At 39.5% G+C, this 12,658-nt stretch overlaps 1 protein-coding gene across 2 annotated transcripts in view; it reads right to left on the bottom strand.

Annotated features, from left to right (window-relative positions):
* RASAL2 (RAS protein activator like 2) overlaps positions 1-12,244 on the bottom strand; it is a 373,660-nt gene extending 361,416 nt beyond the window's left edge. For both annotated transcript variants that reach the window (XM_023231271.1, XM_023231270.1), the window contains exon 1: positions 11,282-12,244. In XM_023231271.1, the coding sequence (XP_023087039.1) occupies positions 11,282-11,483 (202 nt within the window). In that variant the 5' untranslated portion in view covers positions 11,484-12,244. The remainder of the gene's footprint in view (positions 1-11,281) is intronic.
* Between the last annotated feature and the right edge of the window lie 414 nt (positions 12,245-12,658).

The raw sequence follows: 12,658 nt of genomic DNA, 5'->3' as shown, positions 1-12,658 counted from the left end.
TCAAAAAGAAAAAGTGGCCAAGTATAGCAGCTCATGCCTATAATCACAGCACTTTGGAAGGCTGGGGCAGGAGGATTGCTTGAGCTCAGGAGTTTGGAACCAGCCTGGGCAACATAGTGAGACCCCGTCTCTAAAAAAAGTAAACAAAAAACTAGCTGGGTACGGTGGTGCACACCTGAAGTACCAGCTACTTAGTAGAAGGTAGGAGGATCCCTTGAGCCTGGGAGGTCCAGGCTACAGTGAGCCAAGATAGTGTCACAGCACTCCAGCATAGTGACTGAACAAGACTCTGTCTCAAAAAAAAGAAAAAAAAATCCCAAAAAACAAAAAGAGAATGTGTCTAGTAATTTCATACACTTCAAAAACTGACGAAAATACTGCCATATTTTCCCATTATATCATATCCTTCATATGTCTTCATTATTTAGTACTTATTAATGGAGCAAGATATTTGCATATTCTATCCCGCCTGAATTAAACAAATTTTTCTACAAACCTCCAGAGTATTAACTGGATAAGGAATTATTTTTTCATTTCACTTTCAAACCACTCTAAGTCATTGTTAAAAGTTAAATAGTTTGTTCTTTTTCTAAGTTTGCTCCTTTCTGGCCTAGCAAGACAAGCTTATGCTTATGTATTACACGCTAAACAGCTAACTGGTAAAAGAAAATTTGGTTAACTTGGTTAATGGTCTATATAAAATATGACTTTTTTCCATAGTCAAATTCCTATTCCCGCCATTGTTTTCTCTGAAGAAAAGATTTTAAATTACTTTAGTCATTAATATTAGTTCTTGTTGCCATTACTTGGATTTGGCTTTGTTTAACATTATGATAAACTTTCCTCAGAACATACCTAAATTAATCCCATGCTATAAAACTGGCTTGTTTACACAGTATGATATAAGACATACAACTCAATCACTCATCCAGGTAAAACTAAGTGAAACCATATTCAAACCATGTTCAAAAGAACTTTCATGAATGTCAACTCCTCCTAGCTGAGATAAGTGACCAACTGTGTGCTTCTTGGAATACCTAAAACATATGTCTGCATCAAGTTATTTCAGTTGGAGGGTCTGACATACTACAAATAAGTCCATGGTCATGGATTTGACCTTTAGCAGACCAATTGCTTTGAGTCTATACTCCCGCCCTTCCCTCATTCACTTGGAAATATGCCATTAATCAAAAGGAGTACCATTTGAACAACAACTACGTTTTTGAAGGGCAGTCTTAAAGGCATAAGGACTCAAGGCATTTAATATGTGCTAAGTAACGTTTAAGGTATTATATAAAATTTATGTAAAAAGATTTTAATACCTTTAATACATTGAAGGTAGCAACACAGCAGTAGAACTTAAAATTATGAGCTATATTTCACATACTAGAGGCAGGAATTACTTTCCAGGAAGGCTTCACCAATTTGGCACTAAGTCTCAGGCCTTTAAAAACATTTCATATTCTTCTAGGAATTCAGCATAAGAAAACATTCAGAAGTTTGGTTCAAAGATTTGTGCACAAGGACAAATCAGTAAAGTGTTAAAATTTTTGAAAAATGTTAACATCTAAAATAGAATAATGGTTAAATGTTAAATTAGTCATTAAAAATTATATTTTCATATTATAAAGTCTCAGTAATAAAGCTGTGTGATACTGGCACATGAATATAAACAGACCAATAGAAGAGAATAGAAAATCTTGAAATAAACCAAAATATAAATGCCAATCTTGTATAGAATAAAGAAGTCTTCTTAAATCAGTAGGAAAAAGTTGGATTCTTCAACAAATGATGGTAGGACAACTGGAAAGCCATCTTTTAAAAAATGAAATTGGATCCATATCTCATATTTAATACCAGACTGGATCAAAGATTTGAATGTAAAAAATAAAACCAAAGAAATACTAGATAAACCAAGAGAGAATTATTTTATAATCTCAGAATAGGAAAACTCATTCTTTTTTTTTTGTCCCCCAAAGGTATTTAGGTACTTAGGGTATATGGGGGGGGAAAAAAAGAATGGGCTTTCCTATTCTGAGATTATAAAATAAAGGTCCAGAGAACTCCCAGGAAAGGCCATTCTAACTATGACATAAAACCAAAAAGCCATAAAAGAAAAACCTGATACATTCAATTGTATAAGAATGATTTCTTCATAAGGGTGGGGGGAATACCATAAGAAAAATGAAAATACTGACAACTGTTGCAGATAAAAGGTTCTTTACTTAAATACTAAGAGAACCTTAGTATGCTTTGCTTAATATACTAATAGTTCCTACAAATCACTAAGAAAAAGATCCAAGAACCCAATAAAAATGGGGAAAAGGTATGTACAGTTCACAGAAAAGGTTATATTTAAATGGCTCTTAAAAATGAAAAGATGTTCAATCACGCTTAATGTAAGAGATATAAAAAAATTAAGATACAATTTTTACCTGTCAATTGTTTGATTCAAAATTTTGTGATAATTCACTGTGTGTAGGGAGACAGGCACTTTCATATGTTGTGGGCAAAGTACAGATAGGTAGGGCAATTTGGCAATATCTTTCAAAATTACAAATACACGTACATACCTTTGACCTAGCAATTCTATGAATTTTTCTTACCGATATACTCATACACAAGCAAAATGGCTTATACTCAAGATTATTCATGGCAGAATCACGTGTACTAGCAAAACTTGGGGAATAACTAAATGAGTTATGGTTAATTCAGGCATTATGCAGCCATAAAAAGAATGAGTGACCTCTTTATAAAATGAAAGGAAAATATATCTGAGATACATTAATAAATGACGGGCAGAGGAGGAAGGAAGAAGGAATCTCAAAGTGCAGATAAAAATTAATTCTAATGGGTTATCATATGTGTAAAAATAGAGAAAAATGCATATATACAGTAAAACCTATGATATCACTTCAGATATAAAGCAATCTACTGGCTCCAGACCCCCAGAACTCATGGCCAACTTCATCTGCAGGTTTGTTCTGGTCATTTCACTAACCTTACAGAAATACAATCCTGAATTTTTTGTAAACTAGATTTCTTGGACCCCACTTATGGCAGGATTTTTACATAACTATCTATCTCTATATTTGCTTCTATGCACATGGAATAGATATGGAAAGATACATAACAATTTCAAGTATTTATTGATTGGGAAGAGGGACAATGCCTGCCAGATGGCAAGTTGTAGAGGCAAGGAGGAAAGGTAAGAGAGATCGCATGGAATATCTTTTTATACTCTGAATTTTGGAACAAAGGAATATATTACCTATTTTTTTAAATAAATTAATAAAATATATTTGAAAAAATTTGTTAATGTTTTCAATAACATGAGAAAATACACTTAAGAGAAAAAAGTAGAATGTAAAATATATGCAGTATGATACCAAATATGTATTAATACAAAAAAATCTGTACACAAAAAAGACTGGAATAAAACACAACAAAATATTAAAAGAATAATTATCTCAGCCAGGTATGGTAGCACACTCATGTAGTCCCAGCTATTCGGGAGGCTGAGGTGGAAGGATCCCCTGAGCCCAGGCAATGGCGATTACGTAAGCTAGGACTGCGCCACTGCACTCCAACCCAGGCATGAGCTGTGACTGGCCCACTGCACTACACTGGGCAACAGAATGAGACCCCGTCTCTAAAACACAATATTTAAAAAAAAAAAAATAGTTATCTCTAAGAGGTGGAATTATAAATGATTTTAATTTTGGCTTTTCCTAAAATTCTAATTCTTTATGTTAAGCACAAATTATATTCATAATCAGAAAAAGGGTATTAATTTTTAATGACAGAATCAGAGGTTAGAAATTCAAGTGGAAGGTACAAAGTTATTAGGCATTATTCAGGGTTCTAAGCATCATACATGAAATTCAAATTTTCTTCAGACATCACTTCCAATCACAGCACCAAAAAAAGTATGGATAATGAGCTTAGGAAAAATATGAAAAAAAAATCTCATCTGTCCTCTGGTCTATCTCTTAAGGATTATTATGAAATTATTCTCATCCTCCTACTTTATGGATGTTTTGTCCATTTTTGTTTTCTGTTACCTAGGTAATGGTATTTCCAGCATTTCCCTTAAAAGGCTGTGAAACTAACAATCTGGTATTTCTCACTGTCGAGTTTTCCTGACCTTCAGCTTTGAGAGGCCATCTCCCTAAGGGAAAGCAGTAAGATCTAGAAGCTAAATCAGGAGGCTGAGGAATCTGAAGTTAAGAGTTCCAATCCTGACAAACTGTAGAGTCTGTCTCCAATTTTGGGAATGAGCTAAACTTCCTAAGCCAGTTTCTTTAAAGAGAAAACCTAAAGGATTGCTTTGAAAAATATCAAAACCTATTGACTTTAAGGTTTCATTTTAACTTTTCAGACTATTCTACTGAATTTTGTTTTCTTTTCTACGTTGAATATTTTCCCCTCACTAAATTTTTCACTCTCTCAATTAGTATCTATAAGTATTACCAATCCCTTAGACTCAGGGATGGAAGTAAGGAGTACTTTTAGAAAGTCTGCTACAAGTGACACAATGTGAACGGAACTTGAGCAATGTTGAAGATAATTTATGGAGGGGTAAAAATAAAATCAGGATCTAAATTGAACCCTTATAAGCAAAGCCAACAAAGACAATTAATTGATGTTACTAATACCCAGTAAGGGAAGGTAAAATTCAGATGTCTCATATCTGAACCCAGCTGTAGAGATTAGGAAACTGGTAACTTCCGTATCATAGTCTAGTAGCAAATGAAATGTTGTTATGCCTTCAAGGGTTCAATTTTTATTTCTTTTGTTTACTGTATACTCACTAACACCACTGCACTGGGCCTCAAGACTTCTCTTTTTCCTTCTGTTTGTGTACCACATTACTTCTTGATGGGCTGCACTCTCACTATAAAATCAACTACACAAAATTTGCAGGGTTTTCTACATACTAGCCTTAGAAGTACTTGACAGCCTTTGGGAAGAAAGGAGTTTTTACAAACATCAGACAGCAATCATCCCTCTGCCAAGACAGGGTGAAGCAATTTTAGTAGTGCCCTTAGCACACTTCAAACTCCTCCTCCTGGTTAACAAGACCAAACAACTCTCTAGTTAGTTAAAAGTTTTTCCAATAGGGAGGGACAAGGGAGCAGACAGCTGAAGTTTTTCTGAATTAACTGTCATTAGTTGAATGCTTTTTTGTGGTTCACCTACTTAAAAGGTGATCAAATCTCTTTGTGCTACTGAAGAAAGCAACTGCAAAGAACAATTACATAAACCCTCTATTTCAACTTACCTCATCCTTCCTTCTAATGAAACAAAGGATCAGAAACCACTACCTTGCCACCATTTCCTTAGTAATCTTAGTAAAGCCTACCATGTCATGTGAATCTCGTCTTTTTCTTAGCAAACCACAGAAATTTCATTCAATATAGTAGGACACAACTGTACATACCTTTTTTTTTTTTTTTTTTTTTGAGACTGAGTCTCGCTCTGTTGCCCAGGCTGGAGTGCAGTAGCACAATCTCAGCTCACTGCAAGCTCCACCTCCCAGGTTCATGCCATTCTCCTGCCTCAGCCTCCTGAGTAGCTGGGATTACAGGCACGTGCCACCACACCCTGCTAATTTTTCGGTTTTTTGTTTTTTGTATTTTTAGTAGAGACAAAGTTTCACCATGTTGACCAGGCTGGTCTCAAACTCCTGATCTCAGGTGATCCGCCCACCTTGGCCTCCTAAAGTGTTGGAATTATGGGCATGAGCCACTGCGCCCAGCCCATTTTTAAAAATGTGTTCAGTAAATGTTATTACCTGAAAAAGATAAAGGATATCCACACAAACTATTCTCAAAGAGGGGTGTTCTAGAACTTTGTATTATTTATGTCCGAAGATGTGTATGGATCCTCAATTCCATATCTGCAATTCCTAAATCAAAAAAGCTCTGAAAAGCAAAAGATTTTATGAAACTTTTCTGGCAGTAAAGTCTGACCTGCACTGACATAAGGCTATTTATAGTCTTTATACCGCTTGGTATGAATTTTTTTTTTTTTTTTTTTTTTGAGACAGTCACCCAGGCTGGAGCGCAATGGCGCAATCACAGCTCACTGCAATCTCCGCCTCCTGGGTTCAAGCGATTCTCCTGCCTCAGCCTCCCAAGTAGCTGGGATTACAGGTGCATGCCACCACGCCTGGCTAATTTCTTTGTACCTTAGTAGAAATGGAGTTTCACCATGTTGGCCAGGCTGGTCTTGAACTCCTAATCTCAAGCCATCCACCTGCCTCGGCCTCCCAAAGTGCTGGGATTATAGGCATGAGCCACCACGCCCGGCCTATTCATTTGTTTAACTGCAGGAATGTTAACATAACTGTCTAGTCCAAATGGTTGTGGAAAAGAGACTGTGGATGTATAATTCTATTCCTCAAAAATATTTTCACTGTTTGAAAATCAAACAGCAATAAACCAACATGATAGAGGGTAGAACAATACTAAGATGTTATAAATGAAACTATCATCTACATTAATAGAGCACAGAATTTAAATAAGACATACAAATTTTCTCTCAAAAGAAGAAAAAAGGGAGCTATTTAAAGTCACTTAAACAGTACATGCCTAGGCATTCTTAGAAGTTCTTTCTGATTTCAATGAAAAACTGTCTACTCTTAATGTGTTTTAAGGTATTTGGAAATCACTGGAAACTAATAACATCAACAAGCCTATGCCACATCCTAAGTATTGAACTCAAGCTTAAGATTCCAAACATTTCTAAAATATGACTACTCAGGTGTAAAGATTCAATTAACAGTACCTGAAGAAATTAAAACAGTTAAGTACATGAACATGTTTGGGGATGTATTTTATACACATTCACTGATTTTCTTCTAGCAATACTAGTTGCAACATTTTAAATAAATTTGGAGACATACCCTCCAGAAATGTAACTTTTAAAAATCTCATCCTGTGTCTTAATGGGTGAGGCATAAGCAGTATCATATAATACAACCAGATAAGACTTCTGTCTCATCAGCTCATATTCACTTCATGAATATGAACTTTTATTAATTCTTACCAAATTCCCACTACCACATTTCTGGAATTAAAAGGTACTTAATGAAGTATGACTAATTCCCTTTTTCTTCTGTTTGCTTAAATAGTACTAGCCCTTTGAAATTTTCCAGCAGGTCCCTATGTTGTTATCAATAAACAATGAGCTGTATAAACGCTTAATGGTAATAATGTTGATGCTATTCATTTTCTTAACAGAATATTTTACCTAATTCCTTCTGATAATATTAAAATTTAAAAGTACAAGATTTCTTGTTGATCCCTTTCTTGTGCTGATTATATATCCCCTGTAACTCTCCAAGAGCATATCTGAACACATACTTGCAGACCTGTCACACTGATGAGTGCAGAGCTCCACCGCTGGGAGTCCTAGAGATTGGGATCTTAAATTTCTCCCAGAGTGTCCTACACTCCCCACCCATTCATGGTAAAGTATTTAATTTTAATGTTCTCATTGTTTACCAGAAAGCACAGACAGTGAGGCTGGCTTCGCCACTCCCGTTTCCTTTCGCTATGCTGCTGAGCTTTTTCAGCCAATTGACTTTGCTTTGAGGCTATAAATATCTGAAAAATGTTCTGCATTTGATGCTCTTGGATTCTGTATCCATATTTAGCTGTTTGTGGCATGCCTTTGTTTAAGCTACTCTACCACCCATACAATCAGTCAGGTTGAGATCTGGATGGTCAAAGGACAAACGGATCAACATTCAACAGACATTGACTTACTATGAGCAAGGTACCAATCTGGCAGACAAGTTGACAATGAAGGGGGTGGCAAGATAGGAATACAAAGATAAACAAGACTCCCTGATGTCAAAAATTTTATAGTCTTGACAAGGCATGGGCACAATTTATAATACTGGAATACAACAAATGAAACAGTTTACAACTAAAAGAAAATGAAGATTAGGACAGACAGCATAAATATTTTTCTCTCAGCCACATCTCAAAAATGTGCATTAGTTTGTGTTCTAAATATAGATCCACCTATTATAAAGCTCTGAACATATTCCAGAAAAGTTTTCCAAATCATGGCAATACACAAAACCCTGAGTATATGTATTATGACAATATATACATATGTACACAATATATATGTATTATCAACCAAGGAGCCAAACGTATCAACAACAAACTCAAAATAGTCCCTAGTCCTCAAATTTTGTGAGGCAAACTAATAAAATATTGTTTCTAAAGGTTCCTGTTAAGATGTTCTTTGGGGGGATTACTTCTGTTGTTATGTGTTCCTATCATGATTTGAAACAGAAGTATATTGCAGGAGATGTAAACTGCACTTAATAAAGCTCCTAATTATTACCCTATCTTTAGAACCCACATGGCTATGTAGGTTAGGACTCAAAACTGGATGAGCTAGACCTAAGCAACATCCCCACACTCACTTCCTATCTTGTGAAAACATTCCAAATAAATAAACATCTGCCTTCAATATATCTTCTTTGAAAACTCAGTTCACTGACCTTTTGATAAAACTGCTCCCCAGAATTCCCTGACAATCATGATTTAAAGACATAAGTTAAGGGCTTGGTTAATGCCTGGCCCCAAGAGCCAGGATAAAGATTATAGGCCAACCTGTAGGTAAAATAATGGGCCAAGCCACAGAATCAGACAACTTTAAAACTAAAAGGGACCACAGATACCAATTACTCCAGATTCCACTTTTATGCTGAAACCTAAACTATGAGTTAAAACTACTTGCCCAGAGTTAGACAACCAATCTGTGGCAAAGCCAGAATGAAATCAGGTTCTCCATCCCCAGTTATATACTCTAGGTTTCTAGTTGTATCGTCTAGACTAGGTTCCCAATTTGTAGATTTCCCTAAAACATGTTAGACTACACTCATCAAAGTCTCTTTAAATTGTGAGAACCTAGATGATCCAAGACAATGAAGGTTTTGAACACACAGACAAGAAACAAGAAAAACAAAACTAGTGTATTCTCCAAATTGTTTTTCCACATTCTATTATTTTTATTTCAAAGTTTTTACTTCAACGTTTTCAAACATACCCCCTGTTCATACAATAGGCAACTTAAAACTAGCTAAGGACATAACCAAGAGTCATCCAATAGTTCTGAAATATTTACATCAAACTAAAGACAACAAAGTAGTATCCAGGATGTGCTGCCTCAAAGGAAGGAAAGTAGCAATACTAAACAATAAATAAAAACAACTTCTGTTTAATTGAGAAAACAAAAAAAGTTACAATGCAGTGGAAGGCCTGCATTAGGTCACAGAAATGCAAGGCATGGTATGTATGTGTGTGTGTGATGTCTGATATGAAGTCTTGAAATCAACTAACTATGCAGAAAGAAAACTTCTAAGTCGTGGTCACTCTTGAATAACAAACATATATCCTGTTCAGAAGGACGAAAGAAAAAAACATAATGTAAACTTGCTCTCTCTCTCTCTCTCACACACACACACACACACACACAATATACAATATATATTTCACAAAACAACCCCTAGGAATGGACTACAAAACAACATACGTTTATAGACGTTTATGTCCTTACAAACGAAGAATGACAGTTAACACTAGGTCCAGAGAACCCAGATAGTTTTGGATACTTGAAATACCGAATTATCATATAAACGTATTCTTAGAGTAGCATGGCCCTATTTCTAACATCACACAAAAAAACAGTATGCCAAACAAGTGTGTAAGGAGAGGAAGATGATAGAATGGGAAAACATTGTAACTACAATATACTCTAATTCATATGCACTTTCAGATTCTCATCAACCTTTGTTATAAATGACCAGCTAAGTGGGATTAGCAGGCAGACCGAAAATCGGGCACCAAAGTTTGTAATATAATTTGCTGAGAACAAACTGGGTGACCTTGCATCGTCTTCCACTCCTTTGCTTTAAGTCTTCCGGTAAGTAGCGTAACATCAAGAAACAGCCAGCAAAATAGAGTGGTACAGAAATAAATCCTTAAGAACTGGTTATAAGAAGAATTGCTCGATTTTTATGATTAAAAGGGCCACTAGTGATGACTTAATCCAATCCGCTCACTTTACAGATGAGGAATCACAAGCCAAAAATGTGACTCGATCTGCCGCAAATCACACAGCCATTTAGTGGTAGAACTGAGGCAAGAACTTAGATCTCTGGACTCCTAGTTCTATGATCTTTCTAACAGTGATGGACATGAAGTCTTGAAATCAACTGAACTATACAGAAAGAAACCTTCTAAGTCTTGGTCACTCTTGAACAGTAAGCATATACCCTGTTCAGAAAGATGAAAGAAAAAAACATAAAGTACTTGATCACTAAAGGCTTAGATGCACACGACTGAAGGATAACATCTTAACATTGTGTTTGATCCCAGGTGCTTCAAATTTGCCATCTTATACTCAGCCACATTACTAATGTCTTTTGTAGTCACGTGAGCTAGGCGATAAACATCTTACCGTTTCAATATTTCGGAAAGCCACAGCTCAGTCCTGAATGCCAGGCTATAAATCCTTAAGCAATGAGTTTTCAAAACCAGCATGGTTTTAGTGCTGCCACAAGGCTCACACTAATAGAATCTCATCATTCAGTTTTAATTAAAGAGGTGGTTACCAGGAATGCAGAAAGGGAAAGTTTTAGTGTGTTCATCACTTTTAACCTGCTGAGTGGCAACCCAGTCACTTTACAACGAGATTCAGAAACAATAGTGTAATCTGAAACAATCCACACCCGTTGGAATAAGTGGTTGCTTTTAGAGAGAGTGAGGTTCAGGCAGAGGTTATAGATTAGTCTGCTCCCATCAAATACATAGTTTGGATTTTTTTTCATTCATTAGCTTACCCTCTGCTTTTTCATAATATCTTGGTTTCCAGACTTGCCTCATTCAACAAGAAAAAGAGACGAAAACCCATTCACTTGGTTTCAAGGAGTTTTCCATCATGCCTTCTTGAAGACTGATTGCCTGGCAGTTCCCCTAGAGTAATCGCCTAAGCATTACGTCTTGAGATAGCCCAGCTCCCGCATTAAACTTACTGCAGATGTCTGAAGAGGTCCAAAGACCATACTGAGTCACATCCCTGCCCAAGTGACAGTCTGAAGAAACTTGTCAGAAATGCACCCCCAGAACAAAAGGGATGTGGGAAACTGACCTAGCACGGATGATGACTGGGAATGAGCCTGAGACTTAGGGAATAATTTCAGCCCAAGCAAAAATAGGAAACACCAGCCTGTAAGACGGCCTATGATCCTTACCGTACACCCGGACCCAGCTCTGTTGCTGGCACACGGACTCCAGAAGGATCCGATCCAACATGCCACCGGCCACGGCTCCACTGACTGGGACAACCGCGTCCAGTTCCTCCGGGGGCAGCGGCGAGTCGGACTCCAACGCCGGGAACATCTCCGGCCAGGACAGCGCCTCCGCGGCTCCTCCGGACGACGGAGAGAGCTCCATGGTGCCCCGGGGCGGGGCGGGGGGGAGGTGGGGGAACCAGGCGGCGGCTTCGGGGCCGGCGGGCGCGCGGCTCCGCGTCCTGCTTGTGGGAAGGGGAGGAGGAGGAGAGCGCGCCGCGAGGGCAGGGACCCGAGCTGCAGCCGAAGCGGACACCTCTCACCTCCTTCCCGGTCGCCCACTGCCCAAGGCTCGGGCGCTGCAGCCCACCTGCAGCCGGCGAGCGGGACCCAGGCCGGGAGGAGGATCCAGCGTGGCCCCGAACAAGGGTGGATCCGGGCTCAGGTGTGTGTGGGTCCCTCCCGGGAGAGGACGCAGAAGAACCCGGGAGGGGAGGCTCGCCCTCCCACCTCCTCGGAGCCGCCTTCTTCAGCCCAGCTGGCGTCTCTCGCGGTCAGACCAAGCTCTAGCTGGGGATGGAGCGGGGCCGGGCAGGGCTGGGCTTGGGGGCGTCGCCGCCAGGGGCCGCCCCCTCTGACCGGCTCCCGCCGCCGCCGCCTCAGAAGCTCCGAGTGCCAGTTCCCTCAGCCTGAGGAGGGACAGGGGGGCGGTGGCTCTGGGTTCTAGCCCGCCTGTTCTCGGCCCCTACTTCTGGAATGAGCCAGCCCGCCCCCTAACTCTCAGGCCACAGCTCCGGCTGCAGCTCTGGCTCCGGCTCCGCGGCGGATCCCACAAGCCCGGCAGCCGCGGCGGTGGCGGTGGCGGTGGCGGTGGCGGCGGCGGCGGCAGGCGGCATCCCAGGGTGATAGGCTGAAGCAATCGAGCGCCGAGAGCCTGGCCGCGTGTGCACTCGAGTAACGAAGCGGGGGAGGGACTGCGCCAAAGGCAGGAAAAGTCGGACACCGAATTATTCATCCGGCCTGTCCCGCCTACTTTCCAAATACCCTCCCCGGGAGAGCAGGGTATTGAGTGGTCCGGGTCTCTGCAAAGTAAAGACCGTTTGAGAAGGCGGGGAGGTAAAGGGGTGCGGGAAATTTAAACAGAAAAGAAAGGAGCTTCCCTTCCTTCTCACACCTTTCCTATTTATTTGTTTCTTTCTTATTGGACGAAGAGATCGAAGAAGCTGCTTTATCTTACAGTCACCCAAGGGAGAACGCCGCCTTCCTTCCCAGAGTGGAGTGGCAGTGGGTCCGGGATTCTGGGATATGCACAGGGTCTGCACCCTGCGCCCTGTCCGC

Source organism: Piliocolobus tephrosceles, chromosome 1 (assembly GCF_002776525.5).
Source record: "Piliocolobus tephrosceles isolate RC106 chromosome 1, ASM277652v3, whole genome shotgun sequence".
NCBI classification, from domain to species: Eukaryota; Metazoa; Chordata; class Mammalia; order Primates; family Cercopithecidae; genus Piliocolobus; species Piliocolobus tephrosceles.
Note: the sequence above shows the minus strand (reverse complement) of the source record. Positions and strands in the feature narration are given on the sequence as shown.